This window comes from Eulemur rufifrons, chromosome 6 (assembly GCF_041146395.1).
Source record: "Eulemur rufifrons isolate Redbay chromosome 6, OSU_ERuf_1, whole genome shotgun sequence".
Taxonomy (NCBI): Eukaryota; Metazoa; Chordata; class Mammalia; order Primates; family Lemuridae; genus Eulemur; species Eulemur rufifrons.
The window spans coordinates 99,397,129-99,421,768 of record NC_090988.1 but is presented as its reverse complement, the minus strand read 5'-3'; the positions used below and the strand labels follow the sequence as shown (position 1 = coordinate 99,421,768).

Below are 24,640 nucleotides of genomic sequence, written 5' to 3'. Positions count from 1 at the left end.
GACGGCCACCTTCTCACTGAGCCGTCACATGGCAAGGGGAGACAGACCGAGAGCCAGCTCTCTGTGTCTCTTCCTATGTGGGTACTAATCCCATCGTGTTGGCTCCACCCTCACGACCTCATCTAACCCTAACCACCTCCCAAAGGCCTCACCTCCGGATACCATCCCGCTGGGGGTCAGAGCTTGAACATGAATTGTGGGTGGGACACAATGCAGTCCCTGGCAGAGGGTCCCATTTGAAGGAGAGGAATGGACAGGGACCCTACAGCCACAATCCAAGGCAGGATGTGCCCCTGCTCTGCGGTCGTGTGACTGAGCCCTGCCTGCATCCCAGGGCCAGTGGGCTAAGGAGTGGGTGGCAGAGGCTTGGAAGGTGAGACCCCCACCAACAAGGAGCATGGACCCCACTGGGGACGTTTGCTGGCCGGCCGCAGAGCATGTTGCAACTAGCTTACAAGACAGATATTAATAGAAAATTAAACCAAATGAGCATCTAATGAAGTATCCGGAGTTGTGCAGAGGCAGACAGGGCGGAGGTCCTTGCAGTGAGCCAGGTCTGAGAACTGTCCCATCATGCCGTTGCCCTGAGCACTGCTTGTGAATTAACTCACGGAGACCCCGTGGTGGGCCTCTTGGGCAGGTGGTATAAACAAGCCCATTTGACAGATATGGAGACTGAGGCTGGCCAAGGTGTGGGCAGGTGCCCAGGTGATCAAATCACCCTGGATTTGACCCCATGTGGATCTAGAGTACTTCACTCACCTGCTGCCTCTGGGCACCTCTACAAGAGGGTGTTTATATGCCATTGTGTCGTGATAATAACTGTTGAAAGGAAGAAGGATTATAGCTCAACCACCTGTCTCAACCCCGGCCTGGATTCTCTGCCCCTCTCTGTGTTTTGTGCTGAACTGTCTTCCGGGCTCCAGAGTTCAAGGTGGTGGTCTTGTCTCTTTGGCCACCTTGTAGGACTGCTGAGCCCAAGGCCATTTCTTCATTGAGCAGCTTGTCCTCATGTGGGTCGGAAGCCACCACCCCTGGTCCTGGCTGGTCTTGGCGTCAGAAGGCTCGGGTCCAGGTTTCTGGCCTTTATTAATGAGTTACTTGACTCCTCAGAACCTCAGTTTATGTGCCTGTAAAATGGAGCACATTGTCTCTGCGTTCAGGGGTTCAGGGGTAGGATCAAAGGGGATCGGGCATGAGAAAGCACCAAGTCCAGCCCCGACGCCAGCTCGAAGTTGTGGCATGTGTGTGCTGTGTTTGGCACAGTGGCAAGGAGAACCGTGACTGGGAACCTCAGGGCTGCGATGGGAACCCTGCGGGCCCGCTGCCATCCACGCGGCTGTCGTAAGGAGGGCGGGCTGCGGCGCGGGAAGGATGGGTGCTCAGTTTCCTTCCTGCCTTTGCTCAGCCAGGTAGAAGGTGGTTTTTCTCACCACTCATAATGTCCAGCTTCGAGGACCGTCCCCCAGGCTCTGCGTGGGCCTTGACGTCTCCCTTCCTGCTGGCCAAGCCTGGACTCCACAGCTCCAAAGCAGGCCTGGCAAACTCAGTGCCACAGAGTCCAGGCGATAGGGTGTGGTGGGGTCTGTGGCCAAGTGGAGGAGGCATGCCCGGGTCTTGACAAAGGGATGATCATTGCTGAGCCCCAGCCTCCTGCTGCCAATGCTTCTGGCTTTTAAAGGAGAAGCAAGGACTTCATACTTTCATAAAATGTCGTTAGTTTTTAAACATGGCTGAGCCAAACAAGCCATGTCTATGTATCATCTCCACCTCCCCAGCCTCCTCAGGTTGTGTTCCAGGCTCCAGTCTTGGTCCTGGTCAACCTACAGATACCCCTGGGACAGGGCCCTTGTATCTGTTTTAGCACACTTAATAGTACAAAGTCTGGAGCAAAAATACCTGGGTTTAATATGAACTGTCTAGCTCTGTGACCTGGGGCAAGTTACTTAACCTCTCTGTGCCTGTTTCCTCATCCATGCAACGGCATGCTCTAACAACCAGACTTATTATGACTGTGACTATCATTTCCTTAATGAAAATCAAGTATCTGTGCAAAGTCAGTCCAGCAAAAGGGTTCAGTGAAGACTCCGGAGTCAACGGAATTAGGCTGCTGTTCACCTGCTATTGACCTTGGGCATAGCGCTCAACCCTCTGAGCCTTAGTGTCCTGGTTCGTAAGTTTACAGGTGGAAATAATCCCTCCTACCTACAGTCACTGCGAGGAGGCTAACTGGTACCTATAAAGTGCTAGCACCGTGCGCGGCACCCAGATCCTCAGGACATGGTAGCTGGTGGCATCGTGCCCAAGCTGGCGAGTGGAGGGGGGCTGAGTGGGGTGGGCTGGGTGTGACAGTGGAGAGACCCTCTGTGTGGCGTGCGGGTGCCTCTGGGGAAGAGGAGGAGCTGGGGAGGCCGGGACAGGGAAGGGGAACAGGCCAACCCCCCTGGTGTGTGAGGAGCAGCCCTTGAGGAGGGTGCTGGGCTCTGAAAGCAGGGCAGAGAGCAAGCGGGCCTTGCTGACCACGGGGGTGGGCGTGGAGGGGGAGGCGTGAGAACAGGCCGACCTCCCCCACTGCTCCAGGCAACTGCAGTAGCCAAAGGACGTCTTGAAAGATGCAGAGACCTCCTGAGTCTCTCTCCTTGGGAAGTGGCGCCCACCACACAGCTCCTGGAGGCTGGCGCTGGCGCTGGCGCCTCCTAGAGCCCCCGCAGCCCTCCTCGTCTGCCGCAGCCACGGGGGGTGGGCCTCGGTGGGCACCTGCTGAGTGGCCAGGTTTCAGGCAGGGTCTGAAGCAGCCCGGTTCCCTTCCCTGCTCTGCCGAGTACCGGGAACTGCATTTCAGGCTCCCTGCCTCCCCCTCTGCCGCCGGTTCAGCCAGGAGGAGCCCTGTGGGAAATCAGAAGGTGGGAAGAAGGGAGATGCGGGGGGTGCGGGGATCTCTCCCATCTCCCTCCACTTCCTGGGGCATCCCTGGTGGGGACCGTGCCTTCTCCCGCTGGGAAGCCCACCCTCCGCGGTCCTAGCTGCCGCTGGGCAGCTCCAGGCTCTGGCTCTGCCGTCGGCTCTGAACACCTCCTGTTCTCCCGCCTCCCCAAACGGATGCCAGCACCTGCTGCTGATAAAATGGGTGGTCTCACCACCCCTGCTTGGCTTGCTGCTCTCCATTCTGTGTGACGGATTCCCGGGATTAAATGACCCCAGTTTGAAAGGCCTGGTTCCTGTTTGTCTCCTGACTGGGCCTGGCTGGTGCAGCCGTCTGTGCTTAAAGCGTGTGCGCCGTGGACAGACACGTGCGAGCCCGGAGGCCCTGGTTTCACCTCAGCTTGACGGGCAGGGGGCATGTTCTGCATAGACTAGAGCCCCCCACCCCGGGAGGTGCAGACCCACGACTTGCTGGTTCCAAAACCTTTGTTCTTTCCGGCCACACGTGGCCTTCAGCTAAGGACCACATTCGTGAGACCACATTGGAGATTCCCAGTCGCACATCTCATTTTATTTCCACCGCAGTGCCACCGCTTACCAGACAAGCCATTCCATCCACTGCGCCTCAGTTTCTTCCTCTGTAGAATGGGGGTAAATGGCGCCCACCTCCAGCGAATACTGTGAGGTTTGAGTGAAACTACGCTATGCGCCAGCTCTTAGAACAGCGGCGCATATGGCTCGAGAATCTGAGCCCTGATTCACTCTCGGACCGTCCTTCTCACTCCCCCGGCAGCCTCGGCTGATGTCCTCTGCGGGGGATGCGTTAATGCTAGACGCTCAGCCGGTGTATCTCCGTTTGCAAGTTGTGTGCTCATGAGAGTCCTTCATTCGTGCAGTGCGCACCTGAGCACCTGTCTGTGCCGGGTGCCGGCGGGGGCTGCGGACACGGCTGAACGAGGCCCCATCCCTGCCCCCCACACTAGAAGGGCCACAGTCATGGGACAGGGATCACAGTGGAAGGTGGCACTGCGAGCGGGAGGGGTCCCAAGAGGCGTTGCTTTTTTTCCTCACACTGAGGGGTATGATCAGTGGCTTCCTGGAGGAGGCGGCATTTGAACTGCATTCTGTATGTTGGGAACAGGAGGCAGGATGTAGCAGCCTTGGCCCAGCCCTTGTCCTTTCTGACCCCAAGGCCCCCACCTGTGAACCAGGGTCCCCAGGAGCAGCGGAAGACAGTGGTTAAGGCACTGGCTCTGGGGCCACCTGCTCGCCCCTCGCTGACTGGCTGAGTAACCTTGGCTGGGACATGGTGGCCCCAGGCCTTGGTTTCCCCATCTGCAAAATGGGGGAATGATGGTCCCTACCTGACAGGGTTGGTGGAAGGGCCGAGCAAGTTCAGTCATGTGAAGTTCTTGGCCCCGCGTGTCATCCTTGCTCACCGAATGGTGCTGAGGACGGGACGCCTTCATGTCACCGGGAACTTCTCGGCCCCTGACTCTCTGCTTTTGCTCCCTGCCCGCAGCTGCCACCTTCATGGAGCACTGGAAGCGGAAACAGATGCGGCTCAATTACCTGTGGGACCTCACAGGCTTTGAGGAGGAGGAGGTCAGTGGGTTTGGTCCTGTGCATGCCCACCCCGTCCCTCCACGTGCCCTGCCCCTGCCCTCCCCGACGCACACGGAGGCCCAGGGGCGTAAAGGGCTCTTGGTCCAAGCCTAGGCGAGGTCGCTCCCCTCCCGCTTCTCAGTTTGTCTCCCTGGCGTTCCAAACACCCTCAGTTGCCAGGGCGACAGTTTTATGTCTGCTAAAGTGTTTTTGATCTCAATGCTCACGGAGACACACCACCCACCAGCGTGGTCTCGGACGCATTCCAAGGCTCACCACGCTGACCTCATTGCGTCTGGAGGCTGCCGGGCTGTCGGCGCAGCCCACGGGTATGGGGAGGGAACGGATGCTGCCCAGGGGTCCCCGAAGGCGGCCGTGAGCCTTTGCCTGCTCAGGTGCCAAACCCATGCTCCTCGGAGCCAGCTCCCTGCCTGCAGTCGGGCGTGGCTGAGAAGCGGGAACGAGTCCTCCACTAACACGGAGGGAGAGCCAGTGCCGCAAAGAGAGGGACAGTCCGTACCAGGTGGCCACTGGGCTGCCAGGTGAACCGCTCGCCCCGGGATTCCCCTGATGGCCACTCCAGCAGGAATTCCCTGTGGGATATGTGGGAATGAAAAGGAATCCCTACAATTAGCCTTGGCGCAGAGCAGAGGTGACCTCATGTGCTTGCCGTTAGGTGTGGCCACGCTGACCAATATTTCATTTTATAAAACATGCTCACTTTTTTAAAGAGAAACCTCTCACACATTGTCATTGCAATGTGAAAATTTCTTTCATCATTTTCTCTGGGGCCAGGCTGCCCAAGTTCCATCCTGATCGGGCACCTCCCTCACTGTGTGACCTGAGGCAAGTTGCTTAACATCTCTGTGCCTCAATGTCCTCGCTTCTCAAATAGGCACTGAGGAATAGTCCTTGCTTGATAGCTTTTTTTTTTTTGCGGGGGAGTCTCCATGGGTAAATAGATACAGATCGCCCAGAGCGAGGCCCCGCACACAGTACACGCCCCAGACACAGTCGCCCGCAAACCACTGCTGGGCCACACCCATGCTCGTCCAGTAACAGTCTCAATCCTCTTCCACAGCGGGCCCCTTTATTCTGTTTCACAAATGACCAGACCGAGATTGATGTGGCCTGTCCATCGGCACGCAGGTCTTCAGGGACGGAGCCGGGGACGGAACCCGGAGCTCTGTCCCCGTGGCAGGGTTTGGGGCAGCTGCCTCTCTGGGTAGATTCTTTCCTTGCTGTTTCAATCAGAAAGATTCATATAGAACAAAAAACCTCACCACCTTATTTTAGAAGTCGATTCCTATCCTTTCCATGGAGACCAGCCCCCTTCATTCAACCCCTAGGGGACCCATCCCCTAATCTCCTAACCCTGACTACTTGGGGGTGGCGTCCAAAGCCATTGGGCCTGTGGCCCCAAGGGACCTGAGTTCCCCAAAGTGAGCCACGCTTGTGCCCCCTGTGGCCGACCAGGGCCTCTCTAGGGAGTTAAAGACCTCAGATGCAAGGGCTGCCCCCCACATGTGTGAACCCCAGGTTTGGGCACTCCCTGCAGAAGGACACTCCTGTCCAGTCACTGGCCTGTGTGCTCCTTAGTGGAGTCTAAGACATTTCAGCCTGGCACTTGCTTAGAATTTCCAGAAACACGGGAGCTACGGAAGCAACAGCCCCCGCAGCCACCCCAAAGCAGCAGTGACCTTCAGTAGACCCTGGCGGCACCCCCGCCCCACCCTGCTCCACGTGCGCCCATTCACCTCACCCTGGTTCTTAGGGAAATTGTCTCTAGCGGATGGGTCCTATTTCGTAAAAACAACATAAGTAATGAAATCTTTGTTTTTTTGTTTTTACTCTTCTGGTTCCCTGAAGGAGGCTGTCAAGGTTTGGAATTTTTTGTCAATCCTCTATCTTCGCATAGCCTGTCTCCCTGGGAGAGGGACCTTCTCACGCACCTAATCTGTCTGTTTCTACCGTGCAGTTCCCTGCGGCTCTTCCACCGCGGGTGGGGTCTCTGCTTTCTCTCCCACCTCTGGGTCTCTCTTAACCCGTTCTTCCGTTCCAGTGCCCTTCGCTGACCTGCCCTGGGCTCCCCCGAGGCCTGGCACCTCTGGGCTGCCCGCGCTTGCTGACTCTCACTGTGCCTCTTCCGACCCCTCGGCTCCTCGGTGGACTGTCTCGGGGCCAGTTCACGGCTGGGTGTTCCCTGCAGCCCGGCTCAGACTGATCCACCCCAAGGACACAGAGGCCAGATTCTATTTCCCTCCTGATGGGCCGGGGTTCCCAACAATTGGGAGAATCCTGGGTCACCATCCAGACCAAGCACCAGGCCTTTAAATTGGAAATATTACCAGCAGCCAACTGTGAACTGGCCCCAAAGGTGCCCGAGGCAAATACGCAGTCTAATTTGCCACGAGTTCTCACGTGAGGATCTCTAACTCACGGGGCTCCGTTCTGGCTTGGTTTCTTTCACAGGATCATCCCAGAGCCGAATACGAAGCCAGAGTCCTGGAAAAGTCTCTGAGGAAAGAGTCCAAAAACAAAGAGGTATGGTGGCCCCTGGCAGTCAGCTCTCCCTGCGGTACAACAGGGTGGACCAGGGCCCAGCCCAGATAATAAACAGTTTAGGTTCTGTAAGCCTATGTTGCAACTATTCAACTCTGCCATTGTAGCATGAAAGTAGCCATAGACAATAGGTAAACAAAAGGGCCTGTGTTCCAATAAAACTTTATTCACAAAAACAGGCAGGGGGCCAGATTTGGCAGAAAAGGTGTAGTTTATCAAATCTGCTATTGCTATCTCCTTGATGTAACCTGAGGGTCATGTTGAATTTCAGTAAACATTTTGCTTGGAGGCTTTTTGGCGGTACGCATAGCATCGGTCCTGTGTGCCCCCTCGTGTTCTATGTTAAATGATGAAATGGAAGCGTTTGCCAAACCAGGGTCCCTAAGCAAATGGCCAATTCCTTGTTTCACTCAGAGTTTAAGAGTGAGGGAATGAAATGTCTCTGTGATGTCCCTGAGGCCATCCTCACGTTGTGATAAACGCCTTTCTTTTTCCTCAAACCTCTCGTTCAAATGGACAGCCACGTTCACAGACTGAATTCTGCCAGGCCCCTGGAGGTGCTCGGCCACTTTGTTCATGGTGGTTTTTCACGTGACCTGGGACGGGCAAGCGTGGAGCCCGCTGGGCCCTGCCGGCCTGCGACGGAGGCGGGGGAGGTTTGCCCTGGCCTTTGAAGGGATTGGGGACAGGTGAAGGACACTCCTCCAGGTTCCCAGACTTTGCTGTCACATTTGTACCCTCAGACTCTGGGACTGAGGAGGACAAACCCCTAAGTTTCTCTTTCCTTGTCTGAGGTGCCAGGGGACGGAGCTCGCTGGTTCCAGGTGGCCAGGGGTCACAGTTGCCATAATCCCATCTGGAGGGCAAAGGGGGTGCTCCAGGAAGGCCCCCTGAAAAGCTCAGCTCCTGGAACACAACGTGTGCCGGTCCTCCCGCAGTCAGGGAGGAAGTGAGCCTTCCTGAACACCCCTTAGACTCTGAGCAGGGTTTGAGGGTGTGCAGAACTTAACCACAAAAGCAGGAGTTGTGGCCCTAAAATAAAGAGACCGTCTGACCAGGTTAGCAGATCGGCCCGTGGCACGCTGTCTTCTGAGTGGCGCTCGGTGCCTTTGAACTGGCCCCAGCCCCTCTGGCCCTGCCTTCCTCCTGGTGTAGCACGAGGCCTGGACGCCTCTGTGGTGTTTTCAGGGCAGCGTCCCCAGCTCCAGGCCTGGGTCAGGATGTCTCAGGAGTCAGCGTGGGGCCCTCGAGAGTCCACCCTGTGGCTTTGTGGTTGCACCTCTCAGAGTGAGCGTGGGTGGGTATTTCATTCCTTCTTACGGGGAAAAAGGTGGCGTGGCACACGCCCCGCCCATTTAAGGAAGGGGCTTAACCAAGCCGGCACAGTGGATCTGGGCAATGAATGGGTGCCGGGAGCCACCCTTGGGACACGTGGTCCCTCTGCCTCCGTGGCTTGGTTTTAGCCCGACCCCTTCGATCACAGCAGAACAGCAAAGGTACCGGGTTTATTTTTGCGGGGTTCAGATGGGGGCCCCAGGCCCTGCCTGCTTCTGGCGGGCCGCACCCCTTATATTCTCCTTCCTTTCATTTCGCTCCCAGCGGCTGCTTTTTGGTTTTGATTTTTCCTCCAGCTATGGCACTAAATTGGTTTATTACCAAAAAATCCACCACTTAATTGGCATGTTACCTTGGGCTTCTGGGTGCGGCTTCCTTCATGCCGTTATAAGATGCTCGTGGTGACCCGTGTCCTTGCACACCGCGTACCGTTGAAATCCCAGCAGCCGTCTCGTGCGACGGGCCGTGACGGAGCCCAGTGGCGCGTTCAGGCTGGAGGCTCTGTCTCGAAATCCTCGGTCTCCTGTTTCCGTGACCTTGGTGGCAGCCTTTCCTGTAGACGGTGGGTCTCCGCCGTCTGCTGTTTGTCTAGAACACCCAGAGCCCAAGTCGGCCTCGGCAGCGCGCTTTCGAGTGAGCACGCAGAGGGGCCTGCTGCCTGGGGGGTGTCGCCCCCGGCCGGGGTCCCCCGCGCCTCCTCATGCTTCACCGCACGGTGCTCTCTTCCCCCACCCGCCCTCAGAAGCGCCGGCACATTCCAGAGGAGTCGACAAACAAATGGAAGCAGAGGGTTAAGACAGCCATGGCGGGGGTGAAATTGGTACTTCTCTGTTTCGGGGGCAACGCGAGTCTTGACTGTGCGCAGACAATCCAAGTCGATTGTGTTTCTCCTCAACAAGCTCTGTTGTATTTTATTTTTAACATTCACATTCGTGTTTCTCTGCCTTCCTTCCGCACCCAGTGAGCCCCGACGTGTGTTGAGATGTCACTGCATGGCTATGGTGGGTCTGTGTGCGGGGGTGGCCCTGGCTTTCTTTGGAGCTCGTGAAACGTGCTTGTCACAATTGCCTGCAGCGGGTCTTGGTTTTCTCGTTAACACGCATGCGACCCACCCCTGGAATGAGTGGCCTCCGTGTAACGTCCGTGACGGCTTCCCGTGACAATGTCACACGTGCATTTCCTGTTTAAAAACCCACTCCCATGGGAAACATCCCCGGCAGTGACAGCTCCTGCCTGAGGGATCTCCGGACCAAGCCACCCTCGGCCCCGAGAGCCTCCAGGCCGGTGTCGCTGCGGGCTGCGTTGCTACGCATTAGACAATATCTTCACTTGTAATGCTGGTTGCTTGTTTCAACTTGCTCCATGGAGGGAAAATAACTATTATGGTCTGGGTGGCAAATGGCAAAACATCTTAGATCTTCTTGCCCTAAAAATGAGACTTTCAACTGAAGAAATGGACTGCAAGATACAGGCTTCCCCCAGACGTGGGTCTGACAGTCCTTAGATGGCATTGGACACCATTGCGCCCCGGACACCAGGGAGTCACGCTTTTAAACAGCTGTAACTTCCATTATTACATAACATTTCCTAGGTGATAAGGCCCGGATGCTTCTTTGAATGCTGGACATTCACATGGGCTTGTCACCTGCAGGCATTCTGTAAGGTTTTTCTGAGTATTTCTGTTGTCCAAGTTGTCCATGAGTACACACACACACATGCACACACACGCACACGCACACACACCCATGCACACACACCCATGCACACGCACACACACAGACTTGTCTCCCCGAGATGGTTCCACGAGTGACCCTCTCTGTCTTGTGTTATAGACAGACAAGGTGAAGCTGACCTGGAGGGACCGCTTCCCCGCCTACTTCACCAACCTGGTGTCCATTATCTTCATGGTGAGTTCTGGAAGGCTGAGGTGGGAGGAAATCACCACAAGGAGGTGATCAGCGCCCACCGGACCGGGTTCAGCCTTGGACGCTGCAGTCATCCTAGGCCTGGGTGGCCCTGTCTCCTGGGGGCAGTGGGTGGGCGGGGGAGATTCCAGCACTACCCCTAGGGTGGGAGGGGACCAGGGTTCCAAAGTGACCCCCAAGGGGGGCCGTCCATGCCCTGTGGGTACGAGAGATGGTCTCAGGTGTCCCTGGCACACAGCTTTCATTGTGAGAGTGATGCGTTTATTTACCTAACTAGCCTTGCAAACCTGGGCTTTCACAGATACCGTGTAAGACAAAACTGAGGAATTTTTTTTTTTTTTTTTTTTTTTGAGACAGAGTCTCACTCTGTTGCCCAGGCTAGAGTGAGTGCCGTGGCATCAGTCTAGCTCACAGCAACCTCAAACTCCTGGGCTTAAGCGATCCTACTGCCTCAGCCTCCCGAGTAGCTGGGACTACAGGCATGCGCCACCATGCCCGGCTAATTTTTTGTATATATATATTTTAGTTGTCCATATAATGTCTTTCTATTTTTAGTAGAGACGGGGTTTCACTCTTGCTCAGGCTGGTTTCAAACTCCTGACCTCAAGCGATCCACCCGCCTCGGCCTCCCAGAGTGCTAGGATTACAGGCGTGAGCCACCACGCCCGGCCAAAACTGAGGAATTTTTAAGAAAACCGTGAAATAAGTAACACAGAGACAGGACAAAAACCATGGCAGTGCTGCCAGGGGCCCATGGTCTGTGCCTCAGGTCGTGGAAAAACACCACGTGGCTCTTAGGGGATTTCAATCCCAGGGACTTCAACCCGAAATTGATCTGCCTCGCCACATGCTAGCTGTGCTTCCGTCATCCCTCAAGTGGTCAGGACCACCTGGTCACACTTGAAGTGACAGTGCCCTCATGCAGCCCAGGAGCTCTGCGTCAGAGCCTCGTACGACCGCCCAGCCCATGGCCTGGGACCCAGGGCACGGGTGGGCAGCCGGGCACCGAGGTGCGCTGAGGGCCTGGCAGGAACATCTCATTCCATCCTCACCACTGGCCAGTCCCAGGAAAGGCCACCCTCTCCCGGCCGGCGAGGACACGGAGGAGCTGGAGCCAGCTGGGCGATCTACTCCAAGATCCCTGCGTTCTGGACACACTTGGAGAGGGGGCGGCAGGGCTGTCTCGGTTTTCCGGGTTGGGTGGGGGCCGTGGGAAGCAGGGTGAGGACTCAGTTTCCCCTCATGCTCTCAGGCACAGTGACAGGGATCTCAGCTGACCAATCCGGAGAAGGGCGGCCTCAATGGTGGGGACCCCAAGGCCACTTCCCTTTGCCCTGGAGAACGGCAGCCACGTGGTGGTGGCAGGAAGACTCTCGTGCTCTCCGGGAGACCGGGCGGGAGTGGGGTCAGCCGCACTTTGAGGGTGATGTGTCCCTCCGGCCAGCACCAGGCTCGGTGCTCGGGGACAACTGGAGCATGACACAGCCCCTGCCCCAGAGCACTGACGCGGCTCAGAAACAGGCCCTCGGGCAGCCACGTCTGCCCCCAGACTCTGCTGCTCCTGGTGAAGAGAAAGCGTCGTCCTCGCAGAAGGGCCGGTGAGGGGTGGAGAGGAGGTGGCGCGTCTGGGGCTGGTCTGGCAGCTCCGCAATGCCACCAGGGCCACTGGCTTCTCTGACCTCTGTTCACCCGTCCTCTGCACGGGTCCCTCTTGGCCACAGTGTGGCTGCTTCACCTCCAGCCTCACCTCTGCTCTCCAGGCAGGAAGAGGGGCAGGGCCGGGAGGAGATGGGCCCTGAAGCCACCGCTCCTGGAAGGCACTTTCCCAGGCCCGCCCACACCGCTGCTTGCGTGTCCTGGGTGAGGGCCGTTTCACACGGCCGCCCCACCCTGCAGCCACCCCGACCCGAGGCTGTGGAACGAGCGCTCTGTCTTCTCAGCCAGGCGGATGATAGAGGAAGAGCACAGGGATGTCGGGCGGGGAACTAGCCCTCGATGTCCTGGTAAACCCCCGTCACACGTAAATCACACTCAAGGGGCTGAAGAGGACACAGCTCTGTCCCCAACTCGGGGGCTTCATTCAGTGAACAAAGGTGGTTGAGCACCTGGGGTGTGCCCCGCAGCCCTGGTCCTGAAGACACAGGCGAGAGCCACCAGCCGAACTCCGGCCCTTGGGCACTTGCATTCGGAGGGGAGTTGCCTCCAGGAAGGGAGGCCACTGTGGGGCCTGTCGTGGGGGCACGGTGGCCGCTGGCAGGGCAGGGGGACGTCTGCTGCGGTGGGGGCCCCTGGGCTGGGTCTCCACAGGCCTGGCCCCATCTGCACCTCAGCAGACTGGCACAGGGACATCTTTGAGGCCAGGCGATGCCTTCCCCAGGGAGGGGCCTCTTGGCAGGACGCAGCAGTTTTCCATGGAAAGCCTTTGTTCCTGGGGCTGGCGGGGAGTGGTCCCCACGCCCTGCAGCTGGGCTCCCCAGTCTGGGTGTGCCGTGGGCCGCAGGCACCTCCCTGGGTGGGGAGTGGTCACTGGCAGATGTCCGCAGAAGCCAGAGTGCATGGCGTGTGGCAGGAGTTAATGGCCCAAAATATAAAATAAGAGTTTTGCGGGGAGATTTCTGAATGCTGCGGCCTCCCTCCAGGTGAACACGCCACACCCGTCCCGAGCGGTAGCTGGGAGACACACGGCACAGCCCAGGCCTGTCCTGGGTGCCGTGTATGACCGTGCTATCGGGGACAGGTCCGCACTCTGCAGGTGTGTGGTGTCCCGGGGCAAGACAGAGCCTCACCCGGCAGGTGGGTTCACGCAGGTTGAAACGCCAGCTCTGCCGGGTGCTTCCTGCGTGTCCACCCTCCATCCATCTGTCCGTCCTCAGCCAGCGCCCAGGATTGGGCATCCACACCCCTGGGCAGGGCAGGGCAAGGACTGGGTCTTCCCGGATGAGTGAGGCCCGCAAGGAAAGGGAAAAGGAACCCAGACAGACAGACAGACGGCTGTGTGTGGAACAGGCTTGTCACGGCAGCCAGCTCCACCCCCATCTCTCAGGCAACCGCCAGCCCCAGTTTCATGGAATGTTCTGGTCCCACGGTGGTTTTGGCAAGAGGAGGGGCTCACTCTTGTGGGTGAGCCAGAGGGTGTTGCTGCTCCTGGGTAGGTTGGGAGAAGGGACCTGATGCGTCTCCCAGCCAGACCTGTCACCCGCCCCACCCCAGGCCCCACCCACCTCCTTTACCAGGGTAAGGTCTCTGGGAGGTGGCCGGGAGGCCGGCACTCCTTAGCCCAGCAGCCATCTGAGGATGTCACCGCTTCCAGAAGCTCAAGGTCACCCCAGGTTGGGAGGAGAAGCCCCCGCCCAGTAGTCAGCCTGTTCTAGGACCAGCTGGGACAGCCGCTGGGGTTGTGGCCGTGCCCTGTCCTGTACTGTGCTTGGGAACGGTGCTTGGGCGGACCTGGTAAATGCCAGCTCCTGAGCTGGCGACCTGGCCTGCCTACGTTACCCCTCTGAACCTCGGTGTCCTCTTCCATGAAATAGAAACCACCCCTCGTTCTCTGTCTGTGGTGGGTTAACATGCAGAGCCCCCAGCATTTGGGGGGGCCACAAAATGTCAGTCTTTGTTTTGAAGCAGAAGAGCTGGAGGGTCGGGGGGAACTGGGCTGAGGGGGCAGATGGGGCAGGTGTGGGGGACCTGGGGCTTCCCCAGCCAAGAGCACCCCCTCCCTTTTGCAGATCGCAGTGACGTTTGCCATTGTCCTTGGCGTCATCATCTACAGAATCTCCACGGCCGCTGCCTTAGCCATGAACTCCTCCCCCTCCGTGCGGTCCAACATCAGGGTCACAGTCACGGCCACCGCAGTTGTCATCAACCTGGTGGTCATCATCCTCCTGGATGAGGTCTACGGCTGCATAGCCAGGTGGCTCACCAAGATCGGTGAGTGCCTGCAGTCAGGCAGCCCGGGTTGCCGCCCTCTTGCTGTGCAACCTCAGGCTTGTTGCTTAACTTCTCTGGGCCCCAGTTCCCTGTCTGTGAATGGAGACCCTGAGCGCTGGGAGCCGAGTGACCTGATGGTGCCGGTGATCAGCCCGAGGCTGGACCTGGCTGTTGGGGCGTCCCAGCCGCAGCCTCAGCAACCCCGTCCCCCTCCCTCTAGAGGTCCCAAAGACGGAGAAGAGCTTCGAGGAGAGGCTGATCTTCAAGGCTTTCCTGCTGAAGTTTGTGAATTCCTACACTCCCATCTTTTACGTGGCTTTCTTCAAAGGCCGGTAGGGACTTCTTCAGCCTGTCCCCAATTTGCTCCTCCCAAGTGCAGGGGAGAGCAAGCCTCTCCCTTACCTGTGGGAGGGGGCACCTGGAGGCCCAGGGCAGAGCAGTCGCTGCGGCTCCTGCAGCTGACGAGGTCGGGGAAAAGGCCTGGCTCCTGCTGAGGTTCCAGAGCAGCAGGGACCCTGGGCAGGGAGCATCCCAGGCAATCAGGAACCCAGGCAGCAAGCTCCAGGTGGGCAGCAATCCCCACAGCAGGTAGGGCTGAGTCAACAGAGTGCGGCCAGGAGAGTGCAGGAGGGCAGAGAAATGCAGCCACTGGCCAGCTGGGCCATGTCCCAGGCTCCTGGTGGGTGAACCCCACACCTGCACCATCCAGGCTGTGGAGGGGCCTCTGGCCACCCACTCCTTGGGCCAGGGGCTGGCAGGTCTGATCTCGGAACCCCTCCCAAAGGCCCCTTCCTCAGCATCACGTGGTTTACAAGTGCCACGCACACCCAGAGCAGGGTCTGAGAGCCCCACCCAGAGGTCCAGTCCACCCCGAGAGGCCCCAGGACAGAGCAGGCTCTCAGAGGCCCTCACTGTGCACCAGCCCCCAAAAGCTGGGAGGCTGCATGTCCTCACCCAGGGTGGCCTTGGCCCCCACCTGCCCCAGCCCGCCCAAGGTCCCTGAGTGACCCCATTCTGGCTGTCTCGTGGCCCACCAAGGTGGGCATCATGTCCCGAATTCCTGGCGGGCCAGCGAAGCACATGGTTTCAGGCCAGAGTGGGCTTCACCTTCGTCCCCTCTCAGGTTGTCTTCTCTCTGTCCCTCCGCCGCACGTTTTCCTGTTAGAGAAGTTACGTTTTCTGACCCCTCTCTGGGAAGGGGAATGAAACGGGTATTCCACCAGTGGAAAGCCACCAGCTGTGCTCTAGCAGGTGACACTGGGCCTCAGGAGAAGCCTGTGAACACACTCGAGGCTCAGCCTTCGGGAGTCACAGCCAGCACAGTCCCCTCCAGGCTGGTCCCTCCCCAGGCCCAGCGGGGACTCGTCTCTTGTCTAACGGCCTCCCCCACCCCTTCCAGGTTTGTGGGACGCCCGGGCGACTACGTGTACATTTTCCGCTCCTTCCGCATGGAGGAGGTGAGTGATTTGCACGTTCCGGCAGCCCCTCCCGGCCTGGCGCCCCAGGTTGCCGACACAGTGAACTCGAAGGAAGCAAATGGTGCATATTTGTTAAGCAAGTAGCGAGTGGATTCTTTCTTTCTCGGTGGAATCTTTTCTGTTCTCTGCGGGGGGTGTTGGGGCTTTGATCCTACTTGGTGTGTTCCTATAGAATTACCCTAAATGGATAAAATCCCTTTAGGGTCAATGAAAGGGGGGGAAAAATCACACACAGTTTCTTTTCTTTTTTCTTCTTTTATTTTGGTAAGACTTTGACTATTTCTCACTCTGGTTAAGATGCTTTAATGAGGACAAAACAGAACTTAGCTACATATTTTTACTGAAACACCCACCTCTCTACCCTCACACACGAGGCTGGTGACATGTGGCCTCTGCTTAGCAGTTCTGGCCCAGAGCGTCTGGTCAGGGCGCCAGCCCTGCCCCTGCCACTGAGTCACGGCCTGTGACGCGCCCCACTGTGTGTGTCCCATGAACAGTGGCTCCGTCAGACCACGCTGGGGCTTCAGGGCCTGTGAGCAGCCCAGGTCTCAGAGTGACCAGTTAGCAGTTCGGGCTCACAGAGTAATCACGCCAGTCAGGAAATGCAGGGGCGGGTCTTGGGTCTTCCTGATAAAAACTCTACCAAACAGGGTGGGGAGGGTTGGAGTGGACGTCAGGAACGGGGCGATGTGGCCACCTGGAGGGCAGCCGAGAGGTTCAACCACCGAGGGCAGGCCCCTGGCCGTCCCAAGACATGGGCCTCGTCCACAGTCACAGGAGTTTGCAAAAAGCCCATGAAGCACTCTTCACTTTTTACATGACATAAGTGATACCCTGTCAAACTCATCCGTAGTTAGAAAAGTTGGGGACATACCTTTGTAGAATAGAGTGAAGCAAAGGACCTAATTGCGTTTTATGAAAAGAGGGCTCTCGAAGCCAGATTTTTTAGTAACTGTCTACAAAGTTTTGCTTGGGACTCAGAGAGGGTTCACTGTGCCCCAGGGACCACCGAGCTTCTCTTGCATTTCCTTAGCCTGGAGACGTTAAGCTTCTTGCCCACAAAGGTGTCTAACCATCGCCTGCCTGCCCAGTCCCTGGCCTAAGGTGGCCTCGGAGGGGTGGCAGCTGCCTCCCGTGTGGCCTACCAACTGCAGGCTCTGTGGACAGGCCGTGTGGGACAGGGCACCGGCCCTGGGGAAGGAGGGGGAGCCCGAGACCCACTCTCTGGCAACGCACTCCCCTCCCCCAGCCTCAGTTCCAGCCCCAACAGCCTGTAGGTGAGGAATATTCGTTTCCTGGGGCTGCCCAAACAAAACGCCACAGTCTAGGTGGCTTAAAACAACAGGAATTCAATATCTCACAGTTCTGGAGGCCAGAAGTCCAAAACTAAGGCATCAGCGGGGCTGCGCTCCCTTCCAAGGCCCTAGAGGGGGATCCTTCCCAGCTCTTCCAGCTCCTGGTGGGGGCTGGGAACCCCTGCTGTTCCTTTAGGCGTCACTCTGGCCTCTGGCCTCACACGGCCTCTTCCTTCTGTGTCCTGTGTCGGTGTTTTCTCTTCTTACGAGGACGCCAGTCACCGGTCTGAGGCCCCTGCTGCAGTATGACCTCGCCTTGGATCTGTCTGCACAGACCCTTTTTCCAAATAAGGGCACATTCGCAGGTCCCAGGGATTAGGACTCGGAGCTTCTCTCCTTGGAGCGCACAGTCAGCCCACAGCAGAGGGTCACCTCCCACCCCCAGGGGTGTCTCCCGTGCCCGCGGGCGGGGCTGACGCGCTCTGTGCCCGCAGTGCGCGCCGGGGGGCTGCCTGATGGAGCTGTGCATCCAGCTGAGCATCATCATGCTGGGGAAGCAGCTGATCCAGAACAACCTGTTCGAGATCGGCATCCCGTGAGTGCGGCTTCACGGCCCTCCCCGGCGGGGTGGGGCCTGGTGCTCGGGTGGGCGCCCGCGGTGGTCTGGGTGGCAGGCGGAGCAGGGCATCCCCGGGACGGGGGCACCAGAAACAGGAAGGGGGCGAGGACAGAGGGAGACAGGCAGAGGCGTCCCATTGTGGATGACGGACAGGGAGAGGCCGATGACGTCCCAACTCCCCACGCTGGCTGAGGACGCAGGGTGCCCAGAGGCACCAAACCCTCGTGCTGGCCCCCCGCGCTGGCAGATGGAGGGCCAGGGGCTTGGCTTCCTCACCTTGCGCCCTTCGGAAACCCTGCCCCCATTCCCTCCTCCCCAGGGGCAGCAGCTCTCTGGGGTCAGGCAGTTATGGGACCACTTTCCCTGATCCGTGTGCCCCCTGTGGCTGTTGGGTGGCCTGTGCCCTTCCTTATGTAACAGACGGAGGCTTGCCACTTGGCCCCTGCCTCTTGGGTCAAGGGCAAAGGAAATAATGAACAGAGAAAGGATTGCAGACAAGCTGGTCAGGGTTTAATACAGAAAACTGGAGATGCAGCTTAGAGATGCAGACACGGCCCCAAACCCCGCTTCCCGCAAACCTGATGACGTCGTGTCCCCAGGAAAATGAAGAAGTTGATCCGCCACCTGAAGCTGAAGCGGCAGAGCCCCCCTGAGTATGAGGAGCACGTGAAGAGGAAGCAGCGCTACGAGGTGGACTACAACCTGGAGCCCTTCGCCGGCCTCACGCCCGAGTACATGGAAATGAGTGAGTCGCGTCGGGGGGCAGGGCTGGCTGCAGTGGGCTGGAGGTGACTGCAGAAGAGAAACTGGCCAGCACGCCGCCTGGGGGGCAGTGAAGCCCCCGACCACGCAGCGCCCGGTGCACTCAAAGCCTGGGCGGAGGGGTGCTCGGGAGCTGCACCCTCCCCCCCGGGTCTGTGAGTGTGGTTCCTCCGGGCTGGGCCTGTCCTCCAAGGCCCTGCTCGAGCATCCACATCCCCCAGGCACGGTCCCCACCAGCCCAGCCAGACACAGCACAGGACGAGCAGCTCTTCCTTCTCCCTGTTCCCCCCACCTGCCACCGCCAGAGGCCTGGCCCCTCTGAGCTGCAAGACCCTGCCTCACCCGGGGGCCCCCAGCAATCCAGGTGCCTCCTCCAAACCCTAGAGCCCTTCGGGAACCCTATTTGGGTCCATGGCTCATCCTGGCAGAGCTCCTGAGTCACAGGTTCCGGGGCTTGCTCCCCTGTGGGCTGGCTGCGGCCCCCAGCACACAGCAGGTGCCCCAGGAGACCCGTGCCTTGAGCCTTGTTGCCCCAGTCATGTTGCTGGACAGGAGGATGCTGAGAGCTGGCACATACCTCTTAGGGGTGGGGCAAAAGGGGCATTGGGAACAGGCCAGGTGGGGCCTGCATGGCCACCTGGAGTCTCCCTGACCCCGTCTGTCTCCTACCTCTCCCTCCTGTCTCCCTCTGCTCTAGCCACCTGGCCTCCTTGCTGTTCCCCAAGCACATAGTGCTTAGGCCTGCCTCAGGGCCTCTGCACAAGCTGTGTCCCTGCTGGCATGCTCTCCCCAAAGTACCTGCATGACTCACTCTCTCCCTCCAGGGCTCTATTCAGAATGTCCCCCAAAAGGGGTCTTCCCTAACCATCGTGTTTAAAAGGGGCAGCCCTTCCCCTGCACAGCCCTGCCCCTCTGCGCCTCCCCCTGCCTTGTGTCTCTGATCACCGGCTGACACCCTCGAGCCTCATGGCCCCTTTCTGCCTGGCCCTCCCTGGCAGGATCGAAGCCTGTGAAGGCAGGCGCTTTCTTTCTTGCTCTTCAGCCCCGGCCCTGGCCCTAGAGCAGGTCCAGGTAGACAGTGGGTGCTCAGTGTGTGCTTGCTGACTGAGCGGATGAGCGAAGGCAGTCTGGAGGACTCGTGCAGAGGGGCACCCAGACTGCAGCGCCCTGGCCACCGTGGGCAGCTTCTCAAATGCTGGTTCCCGGGCCCGTCCCTGGTCCGTGCTGGGCGGGGCCTGTACTCTGCACTTTTAGCAAAGTTCTGGGAGTGAGCGCAGCTGAAGGCTGCCCTGCACGGCCGCCACCTTCTGTTTAATTGCACCACAAGCAGCGCCTTCTGCTGCTCTCCTCTTGGCCTGGTCGACCCAAAAAAGTCACTCCCGCTCCCCAGATGACCATGCAGGAAGCATTAGTGCCACTGACTCAGAAGGAGGATCCTGAGCGTTGTGTGCTGGCAGCTCTTCTCTGTTTCCTCCTGGAGTCAAATCCAAGCTGACCCAGAGGCAGCTGCTCCTTCCCAGCTGTTGAGACGCAGCGTGTGCCCGAGGCCAGCAGGGGGGCCCCAGGAGCTGGGCCTCCCCGGCCTGCAAGGTCACGCCTTTCCTGGGAGACCCCGGGGAGAGTAGGTACCAGGAAAATGGCACAGCCTGTGATTGGCCCAGAGACCGGCAGCCCCTTCCCCAGACTTATTTTCCTGGTGGCTGGAGGTTATGTCCTGTGTTCCTCATGGGTTTGGAGAAGGACGATTCCCAGAGCAGGCTGCTCCTGCCACACACGCAGGGAGTGGCCCCCATGCCCCACCCTGGCCCCCACCGACCAAGGCACACCTCTTGGCCTGGCTTTCTCCCCACCCAGGGGTGCCAGTCTTCTCCTCGAGGGCAGACCCAAGCTGGGTGCCCGGAGCACACAGATGTGGACTGGAAGAAAAGGCCCAGCTGGCAATGTCTCGCCCCCAGCCCCAGTGGCGTCTCCAGCTTCCCCTCCGCTCCCCCCTGGTCCCATTAGTGCCACTCAGCAGTGGGGAAACCCATCCCGAAAGCAGCTCCCAGCCTGGGGCCTCAGCAGCCCCGGCCCGCATGTGTGGCCCACACTGCCCAGTCCCTGCGAGGCCTCCAGACTTCACACAGGGCCAGCCTCCAGGGACATCCCACTGTGCCCACCACGCCCACCACCCAGGTGAGGGACAGGCCCACCGAGACACCGCGCTGGGTCCCCACCCACCCGCCCCACAGGCTAACAATGCCCACTCTCAGCCGCCAGGCACAGGTGACATTCTGCCGGCTTCCTTGTTTACCACCTGGCAGCGGGCGCCCTTGGCCTGGGTCCTGCTGTGCAGTTCCTGACCCAGCTTCCCCGCCTCAGTTCCGTTCAGCAACCTTTTCCTGACCTTCTTGCAGCCCAGCCCTGTGCTGGCTGCGGCATCCAAGGCCCGAGCAGCCCAGCATGGGCTGCGGGAGTGCGGGCCTACGGCAGAGGGACAACATCGTCCCGGCCAGGGGTCCTGGCCAGGAGCCCACTGGACGGGAGGTTTGGGCTCTGGTAGACGCAGCGATGCGGGCAGGCCCCCAGGTCCCAGGGACCTGTGGCGAAGGAAGCAGCAGGGCCACACCCACGTCCCTTCCTGGCCCAGGCCCGGGGGTGACCACGGCCTGGGCCTTCGCGCTCGGGGGTCTTTTTTACAGTTAGTGATGATGTTTTCAGGATTAGACATATAAGTGAGCATTGCCGTGGTTCAAGAGCCAATCACTGAGATCCGGGGCACAGTCTGGAATTCCTCTTACGCCTCCTCCTGGCCGGGGCGTGGTGGGTCCGTCCCCAGATCCCTTCTCATGCACCTGCAGGTGTCCGTGCAGGTGGGCTCGCGGTGGCAGGGCAGCAGACTGTGGGCTGTCCGGCTGAGCTCGGCGTGGGGGGGCCTCACAGGCCAAGGGTGCCGGCCGGTGCTGACGGTGCCCGACTCTCCCCACAGTCATCCAGTTTGGCTTTGTCACCTTGTTCGTCGCATCCTTCCCGCTGGCACCGCTGTTTGCGCTGCTGAACAACATCATCGAGATCCGCCTGGACGCCAAAAAGTTCATCACCGAGCTCCGAAGGCCGGTGGCCGTCAGAGCCAAAGACATCGGTGAGTGACGCAACCCCAGGGGCCAGCGGGACCGGGTTCTGAGCGCGTGCGGGGTTTGGGGAGGGGCTTGCTGCGCGCCAGGAGCTAGGGCAGGGCCAGCCAAGCGTCCCCTGTCCCGGATGGAGCCTGGGGGCAGGCGATGCAAGACCTCAGGGCTCGCTGACCCCTGCCCCACGGAGGACAGTCAGGAAGAGCAAGTCTGGGGTGTCCGAATGTCAGTCTGTGGCTTTAGGAGGCCCAGGAGACACGAGTGCTCCCTGATGGCTCTCAACCCCTCACCCCCAATGTTTGTGTGGCCCTGAGCGCAGCACTAGACCACCGGGGAAAGTGCCTTCCCACGCCACGTATGGCAGAGGAAGAGGAAAAGAAGGAAGGAGCCCCCTCAGGTAGAGGAGGGAAGAGCTTCTGAGACACGGCACGACTTGCCCGTGGGGTCAAGGCCAGGGTGAACCTCAATTCGGGCTTTTTAGCCCCAAGTCTAAGGTGCGCCTCGTCCGAGTAGCGGGAGGGCGCAGTGGCTGGGCGAGTGCGTGCTTAAGGCCAGTGTCAAGAACAGCTTTAGAACAGTCACAGGTGTCAGAAATGGAGCAGACTTGCCTGTGGGGTAGAGAGCTCCCTGTCACCAGAAGTATTTAAGCAGAAACAGGGTGAGTGTCCCTCCAGGAAGTGTAAGGGATGGGGGAGACCCAGTGGGCGGAGCTCCAGAGCCAGCCCTCCCCAGCAAGGACAGTGCTGTCTTATCTTAAAGCAGGATCCAATTTGCAGGGTGGAAACAAAATTACAAATATACGTTCACTTTATCTCATATTGAACTCAATGTTCGTTAGAATAGCACCCTTGTGCTAATTCTTGAAACAAACAAAAAAAAAGACTGAATTACATGTTAGGGATCATGAGCTGTCATTTTGCTGAAATAAAGATGACATACTAGCATGCTGAGATAGCTTTGGGTTGGGCTTTCGTAGGCCAAACATAATCTTGCAAAAGAGGTGGGAAGCTTCGTCAGCCTTTCCAAGGGCTTCTCTGTTCCTATTTGGGTCTTTCTTATTGGAAACGCCCCTGGGATCCCCTCGTCATGGTCCATGTTCTCTCCGCAAGTTACTAGCATTCTACCTTGGCTAGAAGCTCCTTGGTCCACTGTGTGGCCTCTGGTGGCAAGGCCACCACCCACCCCTGGTGACCAGATCGCCAATTCTCCACAATCCTACTCCAAAGTGACTTGAACTCTGGCCATTGTCACGGATCAAACACTGTCAAATATCTGCAATTCTGCCTGGTTGGCCTGCGGCTTCAGGCTGGTGCTATGGAAGGGACAGCTTTGGGAGGGGCCTGGAACACGGGGGCTCTCTAGGCAGGGACGTCCCAGTCAGAGCTGGCGCATAAGACGTCATCGCCCTGTGTTTGGACACTTCTGCCTCCCTATGTCACCTCTTATCCAGGTGACCCAGACAGTGAAGACTCAACAGACGCTCTTCAGGTTCAACGGCCTTGTAAGATTTTGGTTACAAATATGAAAGGTTTCAAGAGCGCCTGAAGTAACTGACCCTCCAAAGTCCCTCCTGGCTGTCTGTGAGCCCCTTGCCCCTCACCCCACACCCCTGAGCATCTGGGAGGGCCGGTGGCCACAGGGCTGGGGCTGGCCTCACGGATGCCCACGCAAGGCGTCGATCTGCTGGTGCGCTGGGTCGGAGGTCAGCACACGTGTTGTGTAAAGGGCCCAAGAGTAAATGTTTTAGGCTTTGTGGGCCAAGAGGTGATGCCCTCAAGTCCCAGGCAATGACTCTCACCAAAAGGCTCAGTCGTTTACACATTTTTCACTTCTCATTTAAAATGTAAAAAGTCATTATTAACTGGTGGCCAGGTGGAAAACAGGCCATGGGCTGCATGGGCTGCGTTTGGACCTCAGGCTGTGTTTGCAAATCCCTTACCAGGAGCAAGGTGAGAGTGCAGGCCAGGCCACTCAGAGACACGTCACTGTGTCTGACATTAACTTTTCCTGGATGTTTAGCCTGTCGGGGCCTCCAAGGAGCCTCGGGAGGAAGTGTGGGCAAACCCTCGGTCCCACTTTCCAGATGGGAGACTGAGGCCCAGGTGGTTACCAGGGCTGAGCCGGAGCCAGGGCAGGCAGGGCCCACCCCACACGAGAGGAGGGTTTGCGGGGAAAGCCTCACATCCTGCGCCAAAGCCCCGGCAGGGGAGTGCCGGGAAGGCTTGCCAGGGGCTTCCCGGACCCTCCTTGAAAATTCCGGGGCTCTCTGCCCCACGGCAGTAAGAAGAGTGGGCCCCTCATTCCATCCTCACAGAGGCCCCGGCAGTGTCACAGCAGGCGTGTGTTTGCTTTGGCATCCTTCGCTTGGAGAAGCTCTGGTCGTCCCCAGATCGTGGCATCCAAAAATGTGCAAACCCACCCGGGGGAAAAAGCAGCGCGGAGGCCCCAGCTTCCCGCAGTCCCACGGAGGGTGCTGGCGTTCCCGGACAGCAGGGCTTCCACGTGCGTCCTTGGATTCCTCGCTCCTTGTTTTTGCTCGGTTCTCACGGATCAGCGGCACACTTCCTGGTTCCTGCCTGCCTGGGTGAAGGCATAATCCGCCTTCTCTCTCACGTTTGTTTACCGGCTCCTTGACTGTAACCTTTCCTTGAAGAGGCTTTTGTCTTCCTCCCGTGATCCGTGCAGGGCCTCCAGGCAAGCGCCCCTCGGGACCATGGGCGCAGTGGCCCCTGGGACCTGCGCCCTGGGTGGCTGCAGGCAGCTGTGCCACAGAGGGCAGGTGCCCTGGTGCCCCTGCCGTGGCCACGGGGGGAGGTGCAGCGGGTCACAGCTCAGACGTACCCAGCCCCCCGGCCCCCCAGCCCTGACCTCCACTTCCTGTTCTCTCCCTGGCTGCTCAGAGTCTGCGGCCTGCTCTTGGCTCCTGGGTGGGCGCCGCGGCCTCGCCCGGCACCTGGCTTTTCCCAAATACCTCCCTGCTGTGTTCTTGGAAATGGGGCTTAGAGTCCCCTCAAATGAGAAAAATGCCTTGAAGAAGCAGCCAAGTAAAAGGCAAAAAATGAGGCAGTTTCCCCCTAAGGGATTTTCTTAAAAGAAGCCG

The 24,640-nt window shown here is 58.8% G+C and overlaps 1 protein-coding gene across 6 annotated transcripts in view; it reads left to right on the top strand.

The window, feature by feature from the left end:
* The window catches only part of ANO1 (anoctamin 1), a 153,862-nt gene that overhangs the window by 117,121 nt on the left and 12,101 nt on the right, over positions 1–24,640 (top strand). For 3 of the 6 annotated variants that reach the window (XM_069471717.1, XM_069471715.1, XM_069471713.1), the window contains 10 exons: positions 4,445–4,527; positions 6,397–6,408; positions 7,000–7,071; positions 10,257–10,331; positions 14,075–14,276; positions 14,497–14,608; positions 15,676–15,733; positions 17,544–17,644; positions 18,268–18,413; positions 21,399–21,551. In XM_069471717.1, the coding sequence (XP_069327818.1) occupies positions 4,445–4,527; positions 6,397–6,408; positions 7,000–7,071; positions 10,257–10,331; positions 14,075–14,276; positions 14,497–14,608; positions 15,676–15,733; positions 17,544–17,644; positions 18,268–18,413; positions 21,399–21,551 (1,014 nt within the window). Of the gene's footprint in view, positions 1–4,444; positions 4,528–6,396; positions 6,409–6,999; positions 7,072–9,166; positions 9,245–10,256; positions 10,332–14,074; positions 14,277–14,496; positions 14,609–15,675; positions 15,734–17,543; positions 17,645–18,267; positions 18,414–21,398; positions 21,552–24,640 lie in introns of all 6 variants that reach the window. The other 3 variants (XM_069471712.1, XM_069471714.1, XM_069471716.1) reach the window with 2 other exon arrangements.